This window comes from Pelmatolapia mariae, linkage group LG1, assembly GCF_036321145.2.
Source record: "Pelmatolapia mariae isolate MD_Pm_ZW linkage group LG1, Pm_UMD_F_2, whole genome shotgun sequence".
Taxonomy (NCBI): domain Eukaryota; kingdom Metazoa; phylum Chordata; class Actinopteri; order Cichliformes; family Cichlidae; genus Pelmatolapia; species Pelmatolapia mariae.
In genome coordinates, this window is record NC_086227.1 from 10,559,103 (window position 1) to 10,583,650 (window position 24,548).

The following is a 24,548-nucleotide window of genomic DNA, read 5'->3' on the forward strand; positions in this document are numbered from 1 at the left end:
ACAGCAGAAGCAAAGCACATTTTTGATCAATGTTTATTTAAACTAAAATACATCCTGGATTACCAGGAGGACAGAAATACAGCAGATTAGCTTGGTTTTATCTTTGAGGCACAAAGGAAAGATCATTACTAACAGTGAGAGACTATAATTTTCTACAGTGTGTATTAAATACAATAATATAGTCGCAGTTTATAGCAGAGTAAAAAAAAATCTTCATTTACAAAAACAGAGACATCAGTATGTATAGGAATAAGGCTGGAGGAGACAGAGTAGGTCCAGTGTTACAGTTGATGACTTTGGCATCAGTGTATAAAAACAGAAGGCAATAAAATCAAAAACAAGACGCACTTTCATTTAAACAATATCAGTGGGACTGCTCATAATCACAAACTCCCTTCAATGAGATCAGTGTTTACACCTAAAGTAGTCAAACTGTGTTTAAAGGCTGGTGTTAGGACATCAAATGGCACAGTTATGGTGCTGAGCAAGGCACTAACCTGTTCACCTTCACTCTGGCAGAAAATGTGTTCTTAGGAGACTTAAAACATGATCAGACACGTCTCAGTAAGGAGACAGATTAGGCAATAAAGGCAAAAATATTAACAGCTCATAAGAAAGTACATATGTAAAAGAAAATAGATGATATATATATTCGTTCCAATGTTTAAAGGTCATTACAGAAGAAGATCTAAAACACAGGACTGTCTTGTTAATGTGGAAACTAAACACTACTGCAGTTGAAGAGGGCCCCAGAGGTGAGCTTGTTAAGCTTTGCTGATGGAGAAAAGAAGCTGCTGTGACCAGGATTAACATTTTCCTGCAAAGTGCCAGTTTTACTCCACTGATCTTTACACCACTCTTGGGTGTAGCACCTGGTCTACACATATAAAAGTACATTGAGGGAATCCGAGTGGAAGAAAACTACAATGTTTGAGTCCCAGGGAGGCTGTCTCACACTAATTTACACAATCAGTTAAAATTCTCATCAGTTTCTCTCTGAGGCTTTTTCTCACAGTGCTGTGATCTTGAAGATGGAGCTGAGAGTGCAATTTGAGAGCCTAATTACTTCAAGAAACCTTGTAGTGGGTTTTTTTTTCTACCCTTTGTTTACCAAAATGAGATGCTCAGATGTGCAATTTGATCCCTTGCCAAACAAATCCTCCCCTATGCGGAGGACAAAGAAAAGAACCTATGGGCTATTTGAGTATGGCATGCGGTGATGAAGTTACCTCCTTCACCCACACATTTTTCTTCTTTTACTTCTGTTAGTACGGCTCTGCCTTTAGATTTCGATATAGGCAGCATGTAAACACCATCCCGATGATCTGGGGATTAAAACAGACGAAAATAAAAATGTAATTTAGCAAAGCTGTATTCTCCATAGGTTTACATACATTTATTGAGTCTCTGTGTGTAAGCACAATGTTAAAGGCATTTTCTTTTTTTTTGCTCACCTGTACACAAGCGATCCCAACACCGACGGCTCCAATGATCTTCAGGTGGTCCAAGATGAAATTCTCCAGTTTAGTGATGCAACCACCCTAAATGAAAAACAAAGAGTGTCTTCATGTTGCATCAGTTGATGTGGGAGTGTTGCTGGAGTCTCACTGCAAACAATGTTATGTATACAGTTTGGATATGATGGCTGTTCTTTTTTCTGCTACGCTCACGCCACACCGCCTCTATGCTGACATCTTGAGACATGAGAGAAATACAGATGAAGCCCTCCCCACCCCCACCCCCCCGGCACCGTTCACGCTCTCACCTCCACCTTGTAGATGTTGGATGGGTGGTCTCTTATACCGCACATGTTGGTGATGGTCTTACAGCAGCTGTCAGGCACCTTCCTGCCTTTCGCACCAGAGCGAATATAGACGCTCTCAGCCCAGTCAGCTGAACTGTTGCTCCCACAGCACTTGAACTGATGGAGGAGACGGAGGAAAAACACTTCACTGACAGCAGGAAAGTATAAAAGGACTCAGACAAACATCCATGAAAATAATTAAGTGTTGCACTTCACTTAAGCAAAACTCTGCATATGTGTTCTCTTGGTTCAAAGCATTATTTAGAGCATTATAAGATGATTGATTCCCCCAGTAAGGCAAATATAAGGCATCAGCAGGCAGTTTGCTTGGCTTCATGTTAAAACTGGAAACTACATTTATGTAAAACCTTAATGTGCCATTTTTATTTTTATTTTTTTAGAGTTTAAACAAAGGGGTTTTTTATACTGCAAGTCAGTAAGTGGATTTTGTTGACTTTCGATAGTCAGGATAACCATTTCCCACATTCCTGTCTTTAAAGTAAACTTAAGCTGGCCTAAATAGGCTGATGATGCTGATGATACCTTGCAGTAATTAAATCAATCATGAATTCCTCTCTCTGTACACCAAATATTCGAGAGTCAAATATTTATAATTGCTAAAGCTTGGCCAAACTGGGTCAAGCAGCAGGTCAATCATTAGCAGCAAATCTACAACTGGCTGAGCAAGGTATCAAACTGTGCATGAACGAACACCCACAAACCTTAATGACGTGAAGCAACACTGTAAAGAAGAGCGGACCAGAATTCTTCTACAACGATGTGAGAGACTGACAAGGTCATGCAGCAAATGGTTACTTTACGTTATTGTTGCTAAAGGTGGTTCTCCAATCTACTGGATCGTGGGAGGTACTTAGTTGTGAAAACGTTCTTTTTCACATGAAGATAAAAATAGTTTTGATATCAAAATCAAATTCACAATCAAATCTGATGGCAAAACTAGAAAAACTGCACTCAAAAAGGCCCATTGTAAAGTAAAATACAGTTGTGATTGAAATGGGAATTGTTCTGCAAATCCAAATGTTGTTTCCATATTCAACGGAGGTGCAGCTCCTGCTCAAGATTTACAACTCAGTTTAAGCCAATTATTTTATTTTTAAACTAAACTTTAAGATTCACATTTTCCTCATATTTACTTTGAGGGAAATGTATGTATGTATGCATGTATACTGTAGTTCTGTTCTCATACTGATGCTATTTGAATATATAATAAAAATGACTCCATTACAAATTCCTTTAATAGTGCAAATTCATGTTTTTTGGAAATTATGCAAAATGAAGTTTAGAAGAATGACTACATGTTGATGTGTGAAAGACAAGATTTTATACTTAAAAAACTAAGCAATGAGTATAAAAACTAACAGAAGTCTTAACAACACCTCAGATTTACACATTCCTTAACGCGCTGTCAGCTCGTTTGACTAGAAGAGAAGGTAAATTACAGCAGAGAGTGCAGACCAGTCCATCATGCTTAGATGAAGTCGTGGACTGAATTGGATTTACTTTGACTCGCTCCCATCTCCAAAATCTCTAATCTGATGAGATGATAGGGTACCATGAGGGCTGTCCAATCAACAAACCACATGTGAGTCCATGTGACTTTGGCTTGGAAGTCCAGGTTCATTTGCAATATGAAAACGTGGATGCACACAACAACCGAAATTCCATCCATGCTGGCCAATGCAGAAATTCAAATGTGCAAAGAAATCTCACAAAGCTGTAAAACATTTGTGTCTGGACTCCTTCATCCATTGCAGACACTTACCTCCTGCTGCAGCTTGTCTACAGCCTTGGTGATGTGCTCGTAGTTTGTTTGATTATACTTCTCAGTCATGGTCTTCTTTAGGTTCTGCTTCAGCTCATCATTCAACTGTTCAGAAACACGCACACAGGTGTACATGTAGTATCAGCCAACAAAAATGGGAAGGCAGCATGACAGAGCATGACCTAAAGTGATGAATTTGTTGCTTCGACTACTGATTCTCCAGCACATCATAGCACACGGGATTTAAAATACACATCACGGATAGTACTTCTAACAACAGAGAGGCATATGAAGACGAAGCTAGTGTAAAAGCAGAGGAAGTCTGTTTTTTGGGTTTTATTTTATTTTTTTTTGTTCTCTAGACCAGTGGCAGAAAACGCAGGAGGAGTGGAAGGTCTGGGGGGCTCAGTTTCTATGGCAACAAGCCAGCTGGGAAACCACTGTAAATCAAAGCATGAAGGAGATATCAAGGGAATGAATGATGAAGAGAGGAAGGGAGGGCAGAGAAAGATGAGAGACGCGAGGTGAAAACAAAGAAGAGGAAAGGAGAAGAGGAGGCGTTCAGGTTTTCATTTTACCTGTTGACAGTTTCAGAAACACTGCAGCGGTGAATCAAAACAGTAATTCACATTTTAAAGGGACTCCGTAAGTATGAGAGAGCCAGTATGGGAGTGAACTGCACCATGACACTGCATTAACCACATACGAGTATGAGCAAACACGAATTCCAGGCACAATGGATGGTCGCATGACTATGACACCGGGATGAACCACAGCCATTACCTGCATCTCAGTGCTTCCTATCTTTACACAGGAGCAGTTTAGTACCGCTGTTTTATTGAATACATGTTCATTTAAAAGCAAGAACAGCATCATGGGTCTTTGATATACTTGAAATATGGTTTTTCTTTTGTTAGCTTGTTTTCTGTTAATGATAATAATAGGCCATACAAGGACACAGACCACAAAATGTATATCCAGCCACCAGTTGCAAGTGGCTGCTGAAGGTTGCTGGCAATCCCTGGGAAACTGTCAGCGTCAGTGACCCCCTGACAACCGCTGCTTGCTAGGAAAAAATGTATTTCTGGCTATAAGCTGTTCCAGGAGGTTGCTAGCTGTCACTAGTAGGTATACGGTGCTGTATAAACCTACATGTGTTGCTAGTAGGTCGCTGTGGTTGCGAATCATTTGTATGACAGATACAGACTTGTCTGCAAACAGTAGCAAACTATTCGCCAAGTCGTAGAGAAACTCTGAAAAGTGTGACGCACACTGTAAACAAAGACCGTTTGTTTACAGTGTTTACCTTCAACATAAAAGTTGCGTCTTGTGGTGAGGCACAACGTTTCTGTTTTGCATTGCACTTTTTCAAGTTTTACTACAGTTTAGAGAGTAAAATGGTGAGTGTTTGCAGACAAGTCAGCTTCATTCATCAAACTATGGGCAAACTCAGTACTTTGCCAGTGCCCAACCCTGTCACTCTTATATTACAAAGCACAACTTTAGATCAGAAACCAGCATGAATACAACCTGTTAAAAACAGTCTATGAATAAGGTGTGTATTTTAATACATGGCACCTGTTTGAAGTCTATTAACCCTTTTTCTTTACCATCAGACCAGCAGTGGGTTCATTTTACAATTTACTAGATATTTGCTAGGGACAAAATTCAAATGACTTTGGAAAGAACACAAAACGAGCTTTACAGGGATATCATGTTGTGTTATGGTACTTCTGTCTGAACACGGACAGAATAACCAGCTCTGCATACATTTGACCATGTTCACTAAATCTCAGCCGTTTGGGGACAGAGAGAAATTTCAAATGGCTCCTGAAAAATGAGAATTATTTTTGTAATAATAGTGAAAGTTAAATGGTGAAGGTTTGCAGACAAGTAATTCATGCAAACTATGAGCAACCTAGGGAAGCAGCTCGCAAACAAAGCAATCACAAAGAGGTTTATGATCATGTCTGATTACAAAAACAAAATAAAGTCTGAGCAAATCCCTTGTGCAGAATCTGTAGCTAAAAATGGGTGCGTTTGTGAATTACAAGCATGTTACATGAGTTGTTCATCTTGGTATCGTTCTCACAACTTATTAGCAGAGAGAGTGAAAAGATTAATAACAGGGGAAGAGGCTTTAGAGACTTTAACACAACTTAATGCTTGTGAGAATATTTTGAGGCAAGTAAAGTAGACAGAGCTTTAGGAAGCAGCACGCAGCCATGGACCTCAGTGGCTGCTCATGAACTGTGCATTAATGAAAGAGGCAGTTAAACTGAAAACAGTGTACCTCTAGACTGAGAAAAGTCCTGTTCCTGAGCTACAAGCCACTAGGCTATAAGACTAAGCGGGGTGGGAGCGATGTTGGTAGAGAGCAATGTCATGTTAATATTCCTAAAGGAAAAATGCTTGTCATTTGCTCTTGTTTGCAGTGCAGTCAGTATAACTCTACAGTGTTATAGCAGAAATGTGCCGAGGGAGGCTGTCAGTTTTAGTTTAGCTTATACATTAACTACACACGAGACAATAATCACTTGAAAGCCAAACCGTGTGCATTTAGTACACAGTCTGTGGTGTTAAGAAGTGTTTCTATTTTTTTCAGTCATTAACCTGCCAGTAAGGTTCTTCATTCTTTAGTGGAGTGAAATGAAATAAGTTTGAAAATTCTGTGTATTTCAGTTCAAAGTCAAAGCAAATGCTTTTAAATGATTCTGACACAGTGCATTCAGGCTTATTATGTGTCCTGCTGCAGGCAGTTTTCATTCCATTTGGACTCAATGTACCACAAGTAATACGGGCAGTCAGATATTTGTATTTTTAATGGGCCGTCTTATACTCCCTTTCTGGAATCTCATTTCTCACGCTGGTTTTTGTCGTGGTTAAAATTACAGCAGAGCACATGCCATGTGGGAAATGAAACAGTTGTCTGTGTATTATTACAATGCTTTTGACTACGTGCTTGGATTAGGAGACACAACACATTTGTCAAGCATGCTCTATTGATTTTTAGCACAATGCAATATATGCTACAAACCTTAAAATCATTTTTCATATTAGATGATGATTTACTGTAATACAGCAGACTAGAGTCCACCCGAGATGGTAACACAGATTTAGTAAAGATGCTATAATAAGTTACAAAATGCTAACCAGAGTCTGATTTGAAATTACGTTTTTTGTCATCTGAAATGAATATCCACTCTTGCAATATCTGCCACCTGCTCCTCCTTCAATTTCACACATACAAATCCCAGCATGCATTACAAGAAGGATGTTTTTTTAATGATACAATGGGAATTACCTGCTGATAGTAGATATAAGCAAGGACACCGGCCAGGATCTCCAACAGGAAGATACACAGCAGCAGAATGAAGTACTGGAAACACAGAGAAGAAGGAATTACAGTTAGTGGATGGTGATAAAGCGACACGACCAGTTGGTTACAAATGTGATGTGGCAGCTTGCGGGGCTGCCTTTGACACCACTTGAAACATGATTCTCTTAAGCCAGCTTGAACTATGTTTCCTTTCCAAGGCCTTGTGTTATCCTTCCTTGAGCAAGAATAATGCAATCAAACCCGCTCATGCAGCAAAGTCATCCACACAGCACTGTTAGAGAGGTAGAACCAAACAGAAACAATGCAATGGCAAAGGGTTGGCTAACTTATATTAAGCTGTCTATCAGAAATACAAAAACTAGACAATGTTGTCCTCTGCAGGTTTGTAAAACTATTTGAAAAAGGAATAACTTGGAGCAAAAATCAATTCAGACTTTGCTGATAGCACAAAGTGACAGTGTCATTAATTTACCCTTATACAAGCACAAATGTGTTACGAAAAGCTTTGAATATATAGTGACAAACATGGAAAAAACTGATAAACTGTAATAAAAATTGTTAAGTAGGTTGATGTCTGCAGTATGCCAGAATATTTTCCATCACTGACACAATTTTTCAACAATAAATGCTGGCCAGCATTATAATTTACACTGTAAAGATGAGTTCTTGGAGCAACCTGATGGTATGACTCTTTTGTAACTTGGCATTAAACATATATTTGGAGCATGTAGTTGAACACAGCTGGGATTTCTTCTCGGTGTGTTTGCAGGAGCAGAAAGTTGCACAGTCACACACCTTTGGCGATTTCTGATCACCTCCCTAGGAGAAATGTTCCTGCGACTATAAAAGTGGTGGAATGATGTGGGTAATTTTTTCAGTGAAGCAAAAGCTGTCTGTCTATCTATAATGACCAAAGAAAGATTTCTATGCAACAACCTCCCTTAGAGTATTTGATTACGCTCACGCATCATTACGCAGCATTAAATTGTCATTTTAAAAAAGTTACACATTTAAATGACATTATTTCAAAACTGTTATGATGCTGTCTGTCAAAACAAGAAAGTCTAATGCAGTAATGTACAGCTGATATAAATATTGTAAGTAGAACTCTAAAACTCTAAGGGTAGTATATGGCAGAGCTTTACACAGACAAAAATTTCACACATTCGGGAAATTCACAAGACTGAGTGTTTATGGCATTCTTTTACCTTCATGCATGTAGATATAACCCAATTATTATATCATATCATATCTTAAGAGCCTTGTAACAGTGTAAAGTAGATGAATGACTCTGCCAGGACATAAAACAGATGACAAAATTACAATAATACCGTTCTCTGCTTAATCATCCATTCTTGTTCTGCTCTTTTGCTCTGAGTAAGACTCCAGGATGAAACTGCAAAACTTTTGTGTCACTGCAGAGTGGCACATGTCACAGAGTTTATCGTCTGCATCTGATTCGTGACCAAGTTCATTGGAAAATTAGGGGGAGCGTCTGCCTTTCAAGCCAAGTGAAAAGTTGAACTTCTCCTCTTCAGAATTAAAGACAAGAAGAGATTATTATCTGACCCAAACCTTGGCCTAAATTCCTCTGGCCTGCTGCTTCCACAGGGGAGAAAATCAGCCCGGTAAAAAGGACTTGGGCCTTTGATTTGATAGCTGCTGCTGATTAGATCTCCGAGCAGCTCTGAGCCTGAACGCTGAGCAGACTTCAAGATGCATTTTGATGCAGTGTTGAGGGTTTGAAGAGAAAGACAACACATGAAAATACAGATATAGTTTAGCTTTTTTTAATCCATGCACACCTGGCATGATGTTGTTTTTACATCATTTTCCTCCCATGATTGGATTAATCTGGATTTTATGTGGATTTGATACTTACCACGTGTAAAGTGATCTCATACGCGTGTATGAGGACATCTGTGGGATGACTTATAAAGGAGACACTGCAGGATTAGATACGCTTTTATCGCATTTTCAATGATATTTCACATCTAATTTTTCGTTCTTTAATTTCCGGAGACTATTGAGTTAGATAATATATTTTAGGTGTAAAATGTTCTGCTGCAAAAAAGAAAAAAAAAAGTCAAAACAATGATGAAAACTTGCTTAAAATGTCTCTGATGTCATCCGAAACTCTTATTAGGCAACAGGATTATTAGATTTTTCTCACTTATATTATACCGCCAAATATAAATCTGTGAGGAAAGGTTTTAGTAATAACATTCCATAGAAAAACCCCCACCTTCCTCCAATTTATGATTATATATGTAAATATTTTAATATTTTATATATGTATATATTTTAAACATCAATCACAACATCACCTGCAACCTACAGTATACACAGTTGCAGTTGAACATGCATAGAATTAAGTCACAATAAGTCAGAATAAGGCCACTTCCCTGATACTGTGACATAACTGTGTTGTGTGGCTCTGCCTGTTCTCACTCCTTTGCACACAATCGTACGCACAGCTTTTCCAGACTGATCCCACACGGACAGTGACGTACACAGGGCGTGACAGAGAACTTGTTGTTGGCTATAGAGACGAATTACTGACTGCATCGACTTTGCGGGCCTCCTCGAGATCTCAGGCACAATCTCTCTCATTTTACGTCTGCGCTTCCAGTCTTCTCCCGGGTGACTTAAGGGTACAGGGTAATTACTGCCAAAATGACTCTCAGCAGGTTCATATGAATAAAATGCTTTCTAAAGCACTGTGTTGGCCTCAGACTCCACTGCATCCTTTCCATGTAGGCTTTCTGGCTGAACTACAGTTTTCTTTTTTCTCTCACACAGCTAACATATCAGAGTCAAATCACTCGCACATTGCTGTGGTTATTAGAAAATATTTGAACAGATTTCTTTGGCTTTTAGTGTCCTACTTTGACAGCATGTGTTTTACTCCAGAGTGTCTGTAACATTTTCTCTCCTTCATCTGAATGTACCTCCGCCAGAGTAAGTACACATAAAGGAACAATATAGTGCTGCAAAGAAGAAACCCATATTTGCATGCACATCAATGTTTAACTGTGTCTCCATTTCAGGTTTTATTGGAAGCGTAGTGCTGCCTTTACAATTACTAAGCCTGGAGCAACAAAGTCATGCTGAAGGTGACTTTTAATCGGACCGATCACAGTTGGATGAGTGTTGGCCTTTCAAGGTACTGAACCAGCCACCTTTTGTAATTTAGTTGCTAGCGGGGCGTGTAATCGCCTTACTCATTAAATGCACTGTGCTTGCTGGTGTATGCAAAGGTTCAGCTGCATTTCTTAAAAATGTTGATTATTTAAAAAATATAAAATCCTCAAACTGGAGAAACTTGAATCAGAAGTCCACAACTTTCTGATAGTGGTTATTAGTTATTTAGTTTTTTGTTTATCTATTTACCCATTACCTGTAGTTTAAGTTTTTTATTGAATTCTCTCAACAGGTAATGTGCAAAAAGTCTTCAAGCAGCCCTGTTGAACCACTTTTTCAAAAGTCTTTAAAGTAATCTTGAGCAATAGATCTTCTGGCTTTTTAAAGGTCTTTCAAAAACTTTCTTTGCACATAGGCTGTGGAGGAATGGTTTTTGTTGTTTGTCAAGCCACTTAACACTGACCTATGATTCAATCAAGTATAAAAAGGCACCTAAGTCAAAAGATGAACCACTGTTGTGCCTACACTCAATAGATATAATAATAATTTAGCAAAGAGCGATTTTGAAATTGTATCTTTATGCACTTTGTTATTAAAAGACTTGGTACAATATGAAACACATATTGGTCATTAGGTAGTGATGACATGATATTTTAGGGTCTTGTTTTTTCCATGTGGACTGAAAAATTATCTTACCTTTCCAGCTCATAAAAGGTAAGTTGGAAAAAATGCATACAATTATCCACGCCAGGCAATGTCGCCAGCAAATGTAGCTAAATGATATTAAAAATATATAAATAAATAAGATGATCAGTCAAATTTATTATAGAAGAGGGAGACGTCAGCTGCACTTTTATGGACGATTTGAAATTCATAAATAAAAGATTTTGGATGAAGATGTCCTAATGAGTTAAAAATGCAAATGCCTCCAAGATGTAGCGACAGAGATGCCATGCCATGAATTTGCTTCTTTTGATGCGCAACATAAAGTCAGGATGGTGTACACACACACACACACACACACACACACACACACACACACACACACACACACACACACACACAAAACTCCCATTATGTTCTCCATGTTTGGCAATCTCTGTGCAGCCCCCCCTCTCTCCTGACAAGTTCATTCCTTCGCTGTGATTCATGGCCGTTATCCTAACTCTTCAAAATGCACCATGCATCAAAAAACAAGCACACAAACAGAGAGGCTATTCAAAGATGTCAAACTAAGCACCAACTCTACAATTTAGACCACAAACCGAGACCAAGCTTTACACAAAGAATTATGTATGTCATTATTTCTGCCACATTTAGATGTATTTACAAAAGTAGGAATGGCTTTAACACTAACACCAAATTTTTCTTCTAGTTTCTTGAGACCTATGAGAAATCTCGGAATCAGCTGCGTGGCTTGTCAAATGTTGACAATGATCTTAACCAGGTTGCAAAAGCCCCACCAGTTAACAGAACAGGCAGGCTGCAAGCTTAATTGAACTATAAAGTAGCCATCATTAACCTCTGCTTCTGCATGCAAAACTGTCTGCCTGTTGACTGAGATAAATAAAATTCAAATCAAAGAAAGAAAAAAAAACAAATATAGGCAGATAAGAAAAAAATGATTTGAAGTAAAACAGAGTGAAAACAGATGATGAGAGACGGTGCGACTCAAAGTGGAAAGACTGCTCCAGTTTTTCATTTGTGCTGGTATCTGACATATCAAACATATCAATACTTTGATTATTAATAACAAATTGTAAGCAGTTGTTGTGGTCTTTCAGTTGATACACTAATGCCCTATATTGTAAATGCAGTAAGAAGTCAAGGCAAACACAGAAAAGGGAGAGAAGGGCAGAGACCAAGGAACACTCGAGCTTGTAATATGTGCAGTCAAACTGCATGAAGTCAGTTTCTCCACAGGTGGATCCAGCCTCTGTTTGGACTGCTTTCCATTTGGCTCTGTCACTTGTAAGGCAAAAGTTTCTCTCTGCTTTCCCCGAGTCATTCCTTTGTTCTTTTGCTTTTCTCCGACAACACAATGAAGTTGTGTGTTTGCAGACAGATCCCAACCTACTCTTCCCACGGGACAGTTGTTCTCCTTTGTCCTTCTGACTTCTCATACTTTGCACAGAGCATACATCGCAAACATCTTTACTTACTGTCTGACAGGACATTCGCTTTAATTAAAAGGCAACTGCAGTGACTTTGTTTAAGTCATACAGCTGCAGAATGTCCTGATGACGCCAAGGCTGGATCAGCTTTTTCTGTTGTTAGAACTTGTGACCTTTACGGTACAGGACTGTGCTGCCAATCACCGCCGCTCTTGTGTACTCTCAGCAGGTACCAGGCACTCACCGCACACAAAAAATAACAACAATTAATCCGCCTCCCCCCCCCCCTCCCGCCCTTATGCTCACCCTCTTTAACAATCTCGATAGCATCTCTCCTTGTCGACAAGTTCATTCTTTCACCGTGATTCATCGCCCTAATCTCAACTCTTCGGGTTGCACCAAGCATTTCAACCCCCCCTCCCACACACAGAAAAATGATAAGAGGTGGTGCACGCATCTCGTTAGAAATCAAATAAAATGGAGAAAGTGGGTACTTCTTCATGTATTTTACACAAATCTATTAGGCTATTTAATTACATTTTGAAACATCGAAAGCCCAGATTCCCATCACTCGTTGCTCTGAGAACTACAGCCAACACCCACATTTGAGTGTATTGTTCTTCAAAATTCAATAAGGACAAAAGCAACAGACAGCTCCAAATCAATTATACTCAACAAAAAACTTTCCTAATCATCAAGATACCAATCTTGATGAGGTAACTAATCTTGTTTTTCCATTTAACTAGATCGTAATTCCACTTGCATGTGACTGAATATTTTTCGGTTGGCTGTTTCCAGACAAGAAATTAAAGGGAGTCTTTTTCAGTAACTTTAGCCATTACAAACAGTGCTGCTCATCACTAGCACACTAATAAAATGCAAGAATAAGATAATGTATGAGCATCCTACTGGCATATGAGGCTATGCAGACAACAATACCTTTCCTGCTTCCTGTGAGGAAAGAATGAATGTCATCAATAACACATAACTTTGTTTGAAATGCTATTCTTGTACTACAGAAAATACTTACAGTAAGTGGACTTATGCCAATGAAACAAAGCTGTTCTGGCAAACCTTGTAACACAAACATTTAAGCTCTGCCCACAGTGGTGCGCTTGCATAAGTTTACCATGTGGAAATGTTTGGATGAGCACAGTGAGCGTTTGTGCAAAAGTGGGTTTCTATGCGTTTCTATTTTGAGCTGGTTTTAGTGCCATGCAGGTGTCTCTATTGGCAGAACCCTGTGCTGAGTCTGTGTACGACGTGTGCCAACTCAAATATGGGCACACGCTCCCATCAAGTGTTTGTTTGGTCTGAAGTGAATGCAACTGAGGCTGACACCTCAACCTCGACTGCTCTCATCATGTCTGTGTGTATGTCTGTCTGCATAGTACTGTGTACAAGTCTTGAACTACCCCTTTACATTGTATTGTCGCATTGCGCAAATATACATGGAATAAGGCAAACAGACATGTGTTATGGCCACATTTTTTTGGGAACACAGTGATCTTCAGGAATAGTTCTCCAGGCTTTTTTAAGGGCATTAAAAGTGCAAAGATGCTGGCTGCCTTTTGTTAGATTCTCTATCAAGATGATTAACGATGAGGAATCGAGAACCGGTTCTCGTAGAAAACCAGTTCCAGGTAGTCCAATTCCTTAGAATTGTTAGTCTGCCTGCTTATTGATCCCGCTTATCGGTTCTTGCACTTCCACTAAAATCTGTTGATTTCAGTTTGCATGTCAGAGGAGGAAAATACCGACACAGTCTAGAGCATGAATATGGCCATTTATTTTTATTGCACAAGTGAATGAGATAAATAGTAAAGTGGAAAACTGCATCCAGGGCAAAAACAGCCACATCATGCTACTAACACAACTTCGGTTCTTTACAAGCATCTACCAAGACAACATGCTAACGCTAAGCTAGCCAAGAACCCAAAATGAAAGCTGAGTGAATGCCGACCCCAGCAGTCAGACCCTTAACTTCAACAGGTAACAAACTGATGACCCATCAGGCTGCAGCCTCACTTTCTACCTGTTCATGTACCTTGTTTCTACTAAGAGAAAGATCTTAGAGATGTGTGTCCTCATTAAGGATTTGTGTTGGTGTGTTGTGTTGTAGCCCTAGGTTTATATTGTTAAATGGTGATTATGAGACATTGTGTTCAAGCTATTTTACATAGTAACATGAAAGTAATGTAACGACTAGTATAACAAATGACTTTTTCCTGGGAGTAGTTAAGGAACATTACTTTTAAGAAAAGTGGTCTGTATAGTAATGACTTTTTTGACTCATGACTCCTAATCACAACAAAGAGGGGAAATAACTCAACAAACATGCACAAAAATATGCACCACAGCATGCAACTAATCGGTATGAATGCAAATTCTTTATTCCTGCTTAGCAATGACGGTGACTACCAAAATGAAGGTGGTTTCTTTGTAGTACATACTGTACATACTGAGTCATAGTACATGCATACATATTTACACAGTCTGGTTCTTGAACTGATATCTATGCTTTGAGATGAATTTTGTTCTTAGTTAACTGAATGTCCTTCCTGTTCTGTACACCAAGGCAGTTTTATAACAATATTTGCTGTAATGTAATAAACTGACCAGTCATTAAGCAACAGACCAACGAGTTACTGTTTATGATGTTATTTTTTTTTATTGTTTATGAGCTAATACTGTAATGTGCAGTTGGCTAAGAAAGTTGAACTCTCTAATTACAGATGATGGTAGGAGGAACATACAAAATTACTTACAGCCTGTGTCATCCTATCAGTTTTTGTTTAAGCGGCACAGTTTAGCTGTTACTGTTCTACTCTGTGATATTTTCACACTCGTATGTTTTGTCTCTCTACCTTGACGTGATCTCTTACCGCTCTCAGTAGCCTTTTCTGCTCCTTGAAGGTGGCACAGCAGCCCAGCACGCCTGTTACCATGACGATGACTCCAGCCAGGACCAGTATGTAGGCGGAGGCAGCGTAGGTCTTGGAGGAGAGAAGGCTGATGTAGTCGCTCTTCAGGACCAAGGTCCAAACACCCACCGCCATTACAACGCCCCCTGCCAACTGGGAGAAGAGCACATGATGAGTTCAGTTTCTGCCAGCGGCCAGCCTGGGAAACGAGAACCACGACTGTGGTGCAGAACACTGAACAACACTGAAGCTGAGAGTGATAAAAAAGGTTTCAATTATTAATCTCCCAAGTCGGCTTCAGAGTGACAAAGTAGGAGCCTAAAATTAATATCTGTCAATGGCTGAATGTGAACTGAAAAATACGACCTACCGCTGCCACACAGGATCCAGACCTGAATCAGTTTCTGTTGCGAGATAACTGAAGGTTGGGGTTGTGGTGCTATGGTGACATGTTTAAAGAGAATACAAACTCAGACCTGCGATAGATCAATCGTCTCTCGACAGAAAGAATTTGAAACTAAATCATGCACTTTAACTATCTAATGATTTTAATTTAAGAAACTGCTGCTTCTTTGTTATTTATAGCTGTTTTTGGACTGTGACCAAACAAGCAAAGTAATGAAGTTCTTGGCTAGGCTCAGGCTCGAAGAAATGTGAATGACATTTGTTTGCTGTTATTAACATTTTACGCATTAAATGTCAAAAATAATTGCCTGATTTATTCAAATAAAACCATCATTAGCTGTGGCACTTCTTTAACAATTTTCAATTTCAAACATTTTTAAAGCAACCATATGGTTTACTGCCTGATTAATTAAAGAGAATTAGTCATTAAACCCAGCACGAAACTACCGCCATTGTCTCACATCTTCGGCATTACCCGAGCTAACAGTTAAAGAGAATATGAGGAGAATTAAATCAATGCAATATTAGCAAGACGAGTCAGCAGATGGTGCAGCAGTGCAACAGAAATCTGTCTTCATGCCAAAGCAGTCAATCTAACTGCCTGCCTAATTTAGATTTAATTTAAAAGAGAGGATGATGGCCACAGAAACTAGACAGTGAGTCAGACAGAACCACGCCCAGAAACAGTGGCAGTAAAACACCAAACAAAGGTGTAGCACAACAGCCTTCAATCTTCACTCGTAATCTATTTGTACTGTTTACTTTTAGTGGCAATCAACCAGTAGATTGTATGGATTCAGAGTGAACCATCGTTTTTAGGGTTGGGCAGTTTGGCCTAAACTATGCCATCAAAATTCCCCGCACAGCACATCAAGTCCACTGGACCCCTTTGCTATAGGGTTCAGGTTTTTCTTTAGTTTATTACCTCTCTGTATTCAAAAGCTGTATAAAAGACATGCAAGCTTTAGTGACCCCCAGTGGCAGCAAGAGGTAATAGGGGAAGAATCTGACAGTCGAGAGGGTCTGAACAAATATGAAGCTTCCTCTGTCTATCTTTAACAAAGCTTTAGTTTAAGTTATCACTGATCCCCAAATGTTACATTTCTTTTTAATATTTACTCCAAGGAGTAGTTTGTTTAAAGGGCAACGTACTGCACTGTAATGTAGTGTCTGTTTGTTTGTATTTAAAATATTGTAGATATGAAGCAGATGTTTAATGATATTTAAAAGGTCATATACAACACAAAATGATACAAATAGCAAATCCTTTCATGCATGAAATGTAAAATTTTTGCTCATTTTTAATCAGAGAGTGTCCTGAAAATACTGCATCACTGTCACAACTGTAAAAACTAAAACCCCAAAGATGTAATGGTCCAGGTCAAAATAAAACACTTAAAAGAACCCAAACTGATCTTGCAGTGTTTTTACTTTATGAAAAACCTGCAATGCCTGAGTAAATCTTAACCTTATTTAAAAATATTTACCTTTTTTGTTCTTCACTCAATTTGAGTTCAAGCTGCGTGTTCAGTTCTCTTCGAAATTTGATCAAACCACGCACTTCAATAAAAACCCAGACACTGTGACCATATGTTACTCCTGGGGTAAATGGACGGCTGCCATTTAGCGAAATGCTTTATAGTGTGGCAAAGTGTTCATTTTGGTGTCTGAACTTCAGTCAAGATATTTCTGGCTGCAATGACTGTTGCTATATACCTTTTTCCAAACTGATTTAATAACCACCAGAGACCATGTAAATAACTGCAAGGCAAATTTCAAACGATTTGGTTTAGTGTGAAATATTCACACGGCTGTAACTCTGGCACTGAAGATGCTCTATTTGTCTGCCAATTTGAGAAAGATCTGATTCTTTGGCAGACAGATGATTATCACATATGGGCAGAGCTGCAAGTGTGACTTCACACCAAGAACGAGTGGGGTTCAGACAGTAAGGGTGCCACACTGATGTTTGACTCTTATTTTACACACGCATTCAGATGATGAGTTCAGAACAACACATTCTTGACATTGGAAAGTCTGAGGGAAATAAGGCTTTGAATGCATCGCCTTTGTCCTCTGTAAAAATATGCAGCTTGGCTTTGATTACATGAACTGGAATAGCAGCAGGCATTTATCTACTGCCCGAATAAAGCAGGCTTTGTTAATGTCCTCAGAGAGGGTTTTCGAGCCAATTTCTCCTATTTATATCATATTACCAAAAAAAGCTGGTTAATATGAAGGTATACTGTGTGCATGCATATTAGTGTGAAAGGAGAGAGACTCTTACAGCTTTAGTTTGTTAAAGCTTGTGTGAAAACTTGTGGCTTTCAAGTATTTTCCCCTCACCTGATTTGTGGGGGAATGTTGTTATAATTAATAAAATTAGCAGCTAAGCCAACAGGTAAAACATATCCAATTCCAGTATAAGACACAAGTTTCTTTAAAAAAGAAAAAAATTCCCCTGTATTGGTGTTGTTCTTACATCATCTCACCACCCAGAATCCACCAGAAGGGTGTAGAAGTCACACATGCTTAAGAGGCAGTACCAGCAGGGGGAGATAATATATTTAAAGCAAAGAAGATGGTAGTGACCAACGATGGTATAAAGTACATTCTAGGCCCCTTGTATGCCAGAAATGATTAAGCTAGGTGCCTGATATCTATTTACACGCAAATGTGTTAGTAATGTCTCTTTAAACAGTTCCCCATGACTGTATTTGTGGTTGCTTAAAATAAAATATCGCCCTCTGCTGGTACTGCAGCTTACTGCAACTTGAACATGCCTGTCCATTTCATGCTTACGAGAGGCAAAGCGCGACATCCACACAGTGGACCAGCATCTATTACACGCTTTGCTGTGACATTGTGTTGCATCGTAATGATGTCAGCACTGCAACTGACCAATGACACTGCCTGAGCATTCAATTAGCATTAGCAAGAAGTTAGCTAATGCTATTAACGAACTATCACTAGCAAACTAACATTAATAACCTAAATTTGGCTAACAGCAAAACTGACTTGAAAATATATTTTTATATTGCATAAATTAATAAAGAAAACACTTGAAATACTTACCAAAAGAGAGTTTTGTATAAACAAATGCATTTTTTTTCTTTTTTTCTTAAACACACTACAAAGCTATGACATCACGATAACGTGACTGGTCAGTTGCAATTTTGATCCTGGACCAACATTATTATGATGATGCAGGAACAACACCAACACAGTGATATCAGATATGACAAAAAAATCTCTCCAAAGCATTTGTGCATCTGTGCTCAATGCAAACATTTCAACAGTTAATTCCTCGGCACAGGCTCGAGGTCGCTTAAATGGAAACTTACCCAAAAGAGAAAGTTGAAAGCAAACAGCAGGTATTTCAGGCAGATGGTCCCACATGTTTCCTTTTTCTCCTCAAAGACCCCCATGCTACAAGAGACAGCAGATTTTCAGTCAGTTATAATGATTTCATAACGGAACAGCATTTTCAGTTCTGTTTATACAGTCAGTACACAAGTACTCACTACAATCTTCAGCTTTCGCACATACAACTAATAACTATAAATGTGATTATAGTACAAATAAAAACGTATTTTTACTACCATTAAACAAAGCCGTTATCTTACACCTTTAACAAAACAGAACAAATGTATTGTCTAAGCCACAGGTTGGCAACCTTTGCAATCAAAAGACATTTTTGTGTAATTTTTAACCAAAAGAAATCAATGTGGAGTCACAAAACATATTCGAGCCTTACAATAAATCTTTTAACATGTGACTACTCTGCAGTCACTGCCCAAAAAAGGGAAGAACAATGAAAAGAAAAAAAAGTTGAAGACCAACAAGCATACCAGTAAGCTAACAGCACGGGTGGTGAACAAATAAATGTGCTTACTGTTGTTTTCCATGGCAACCTTTCATTTTTTTTGTTTTTGGAATCCACAAGTAAACAGATAAAGTGCCAGGTGATAGACTACAGCTATGACGAACATTGTAGTTAACAAAATATTAAAACCTCTTTTTAATTTGATTATAGGGCACACATTTTTACAACTGCAGAATGTAAAGAATTGCTAAAGAAAGTATAGACACATAAAAACGTTAACATTCGTGTTCATTTCTAAAGTTACATTAATGTAGTTTTTACCAGAACCACAGGAAGCCACTGAAAATGGGCAAAAGGGTCACAGGTTTGAAACATTATGTGAACCCTTCACATAATGTCTGCTAGAATCTGATTACATTTTAAAACTCAATACTTTTATCAGTCAAATCAAATATGCTTTCCCTTCTAGTTTACTTATTTTAAATTTATTATGATTTTTTTTTCAATCTTTGTCTGTGTAACACACTGAAAACACAAAGTTACTACTTTGATTAAAGTCAGAATATCAATTTAAACTCTGGCTGCCATATAAATTGATATTCTGACTCACTGTGTCGTCATGTATGACAATCAAAATCTAAGAAGCTAAGACCAGAGGAACTTCCCATCACTGATTACATTTTAAACTGTGCTGGGACTGGAACACACTCTTTGGCTTGATGGTTAGACACATTTCTTCTGTTAAAGTAACAAAACACAAACATACCAAAGTTAATCATAGGGTTTCACAGGGTTTTGTGCTAGGGCTGATATATTTCAGATTCTCAAGGTTGCCTTCCAGCACTCTGAAATGCCCCCAGTGTAACCAAAATGCTGCAGTAAGTACTGATGGGAAGTAGCAAGTGAGATCAGATTTCTCCAAATTTTATTTTCTCTTTCTTAATGATCAAGCTTCGTCATGTCTTAAAGACCTCGTATCCCAACAGAGCACTTTGCTCTCTGAGTGCAGGCTTACTTGTGGGACCTAGACATTCCAAAAGTAGAATGGGAGGAAATCTCCTGATAGCCAAAAGTGTTGATTGCTTAAAAAGTGAAGCAGGGTCTTGACCTTACTATCTTAAGTGCCCTGAGATGACTTATGTTGTCATTTGGTGCAATATAAATAAAACAGAAAAGGAGTGAAATATTTTAACAGGCTTTTAACAAATGAGTTGTTACAAAGCTAATGTAGTATGCGGGGGAGTGAGCACCAGATCAGCAGTGTAGGCAGAATCAGCAAGCTGAGTTATTACATGTATATGCAGAGAGATCCATGACTAAGCAGTGAGTAGGAGCTGAGCAGTAGCCAAAGGCTGCAAATTATAACCACCCGCTTCTTAGTTCTTTAGTGCCTGATACCAGAATCCAACACTTGTTTAATATTATATGAATGTTTTAAACAGAGTGGATTTCATAAATCTTATTACTAATACTACAAATGAAAATCAACCTGCATTAGTGCTTAATGGCTACATTTTTTTCTTTATATTTGATCCCATCTATATTTAAACACAGACACTGTATTAACATCTGAGAGCAGTCTCATTACAACTCCACTTCATAAAGTTTGAAGTTAAGTTTTATAGATCCCATTGTCTAAAACAACATACTGCTTCCCTGTAAATCTTTGTTTCCCACATCTCCCATCCACTTTTTTTTCACGCTACAAACTTGCAAGTCAGGCCCAGGCTTGCACTCCTCCTCTTCTTTCCCTCCCGACTCTCCCATCTGCTTTCCCACCCCCACATACTGCAGACTACCGTCAATTTAGACATGGGCTGTGCATGAATGAGTGAGTATGTCTGGTCTCCGTTGGTTGGCCATCTGTTATGGTGGTCTCTCTCTTGGTGTGCTCCTGTTAATTAAATTTAAACAAGACATAACTGACAACTCCTCCTTTTACTTTTCGGGGCTGGATATTAGTCTGCTGAGCCAAGAGGAGCAGTGATCTGTTTAAGTGTCTCAAAGCTTTCTTTTTAAAATGGAAAAAAGCACTACAGGAGAAACAGCACTTCTGTGAAGTAGGTTTACTTTCAGAGGGCACAATTCCACAGCTATGTGTCATGCCATCTTTGGTTTGTTTCAGGATGAGGTGTCTTTACTCATCAGGAAATTAAACAAGACTACCTCTTGGTAAATAAAGCCAACATGTACCACCTGTCTGATACACTCATCGTGAACTGTGTCCATGAGCTAACAGCAGTCTTGTCTGCTGTGTGAGATTACAGTGGTGAAACACTTGGAACGGGTCCAGAAAGGATTTTTTATCATCCGCATAAGTGTACAGATTTTTTAAAGTTCTACATATGTTGCAGGTTAGTGAAGGTTGATCGAGCATTTTGTTTTGTACTTGATATAAAGCACCAACCACCAGTTTTAAACATGGATTTGATCACTGTATTTGACAGCTTTACATATGATGAGAAATGTTCTGAGAAAGGAAACTGTAAGATTTGTGAGGCCTGTCCTTGTAAGATCTCCCATATGTAACCTTCATTTGTTTTTGTTGCTGCTGTTGTAAACCACTCTAGTGTCACTTTCTACTGTCATACCTATAAAATGTTGCTACTTCAAATTTATCTTTACATGCAAAAATTACATTTTAGAATTTTCCATCCAAAATGCTACAGCCTCATCCAGCATTTCCATAAAAGCATATAATGTACACAGCAACCTGTTTGTGGACATTTTAAGACCTACGTGCAACCTACTTGCGACTGATGAAAACAGAGGCCCACTGTTTTGGAAAGGTAAACCAAAAAGGTAAACCAAAATTTACTTTGGTTTGAGCTTAATCTATTTGTCAAAAATAGTCGAACTCTTTTTAAGGGGAATCCTGCTCAAATTTGGATGACATTCACATACACAGCACTGTACGTTCGGCGTACCACAGTAGTTTAGTTGCATGTGTGCAAACTGGGATCGATAAGCATAAATCCTTCATTAATGAGCTGTTATAGCTGTGCGATAGTGTCATGTTGCGGTGGGATCAGCGCAACATCAAATAGAAAACCTAAAGCTTCGCGATAATACCAATATTAGCCCATTAAAGCATATTAGCCACGTTAGGTACCATTGACCACGAGGAAAAGTCCTCCTAGCTAACCATATCTATTAGAAATCATAGAAGTGTACTAACAACTGCTAATCCGTACAGTCCACAGAATCTACCTCTGTGAAGTCGTCTTCTGAAAAAAGGGGTTAAGTCTATAATAGCTATCTAAAGTTACTGGCGTTTTTTTCCATTATGTTAAATAGCATTGACAGGACTCAAATAAAACAAATGAAATAAAAGCAATATTGTATGTTTTTTCTGTGGTTTTTAACTTACGTTACACATCTCTTTTGCTGCTGTAGTGTAAGCTAACGCTACACTTATAAAACTGTTCTTTGCCGCTGTAAATGTTAAAACAGCCATTCTCCCACTGAAAACGCTACGTCCAGATGAACAGAATCAACTTTGGGGTTTTAAACAGCCATGTTTTCCCCTCAAAACGAGCTACTTTTTTACGCTATATCATCTTAATAAAAGCGTGCATGTAAGCCAAGCTTCCATAAGAAGCAATTAAACCTTTCGCTTAGTTCACAAAATATTGCAATACCACCTCAACGGGCCACTGCGGCACCGCAGCATACGCTAACCTTTGTACGCAGACTACTTCCTGTTTCTACTTACCTGCCGTTCTTCTAGCTGCTATCGACGAAAGAAATGTGTGGGTATTCCTAAAGGACGCCTTTTCCAAGGATAAAGACGTTTTTCAGATGGAAGTGAAGCTAGAGTGCAGGGAATCAAAACGCTGAGCTCACGCAGTCAGTAAGGCTGAAGCCGCTGAGTGCTGACTCCACCCCGGGCCACCTTGCACGTTTACTGAGTTTTTCACGTCCCGGGGCGATGCTTTGTGTAATGAGAGCAGACAGTCACAGGGAGGAAAGAGGGAAACCGAGAAAGACGGGATCTAGGATCTAAGTGCATTTGTAAGACTTGTTAAGGCAGAAATATACTCTAAGATAGAAAATTGAAAAATGATTACAATACTTAGACTTAGTTATATTTCAAATATAATGATAAAACGTGAAACAAATGTAAAATTAAACACAGCAATCTGGGCTTATTTTTTTTTCTATAACTCCTTAAGGTAGCCCCACATTTGGTAATATCTTGCCCTATGAAGAAGTCACCTGGTGTCTCATTTCTAAAGAAAAAAAAAGAGGTTATATTTAACTAGTTGAAATTAGTATTTAGTAATTATGATTGATTCCATGCAATCTACCCTTAAAAAAATTCAATTAAATTTTATTCGATCACTAGTCACAACAACAGTCACTTCAGTGTGCTTTATATTGTAAAGACCCTACAATAACAGAGAGAAAACCCCAACAACCCTTTGAGCAAGCACGGCTACAGCGGGAAAGAAAAACTCCCTTTTAACAGGAAGAAACCTCCAGCAGAAACAGGCTCATGGTGGAACAGCAATCTGCCACAACCAGTTGGGATGAGGGAAGGAGGACAGAGCAAAAGGCACGCCGTGGAAGTAATAATTACCAGTGATTAAATGTAGAGTGGTGTATGAACACACAGTTAATGGAAAAAGGTGAGTGAAGAAGAAACACAAGCTGATGGGAAGCCTTCAGTAGCCTGGGCCAAAGGGAGGATTCAGGGCCACCTGATGCAGGCCTAACTATATGCTTTATCAAAAAGAAAAGTTTTAAGTCCAATCTTAAAAGTAGAGAGGGTGTCTGTCTCCCAAATCCAAAGTGGGAGCTGAAGAAAGCCTTGTTTTTTTTTTATTCAAACAATCAACAAATATGTTACAATTAAGTACATTAATTTATTATTTCATTATCAAATTGATATTGAGTTCAATCTAGCTTGTTCTGCTGATTGTGGTTTGCCACTGTGTATGCAGTAATACATACTTACCACTAGATGACAACAGTTTTCTAGTTGCTTCACTTTAATTATCTTTCCCAGAAGCATTACAGTAATCTTGAATGGAAATGTGACTGAAAGAGCTAGGGAAAAAAGCTCCCACAGCATCCATTTGTAACCCATCATCATTCACTTGCATGTGGCTGAAGAACCTGCAATCAAATTAAAAGAAAATGTGGCACAGTCACTGGGAACATTTTTCACTCTATTAATCATAGACTCATCACAGGTAATCACTA

General features: G+C 38.7%; 2 protein-coding genes across 2 annotated transcripts in view; one reads left to right on the forward strand and one right to left on the reverse strand.

Annotated features, from left to right (window-relative positions):
* kcna4 (potassium voltage-gated channel, shaker-related subfamily, member 4) overlaps window positions 1-24,548 on the forward strand; it is a 135,245-nt gene that overhangs the window by 110,485 nt on the left and 212 nt on the right. The gene's annotated exons all lie outside the window — the stretch shown is intronic.
* Window positions 64-23,230, reverse strand: LOC134633501 (CD151 antigen-like). Its single transcript, XM_063482363.1, has 8 exons — window positions 23,056-23,230; window positions 18,859-18,943; window positions 15,071-15,262; window positions 6,892-6,966; window positions 3,588-3,692; window positions 1,766-1,921; window positions 1,455-1,541; window positions 64-1,325 (listed from the first exon to the last, which is right to left on the reverse strand). Exons 2-8 carry the CDS (start codon window positions 18,940-18,942, stop codon window positions 1,266-1,268), a joined length of 759 nt encoding a protein of 252 aa, XP_063338433.1. The 5' UTR covers window position 18,943; window positions 23,056-23,230; the 3' UTR covers window positions 64-1,265.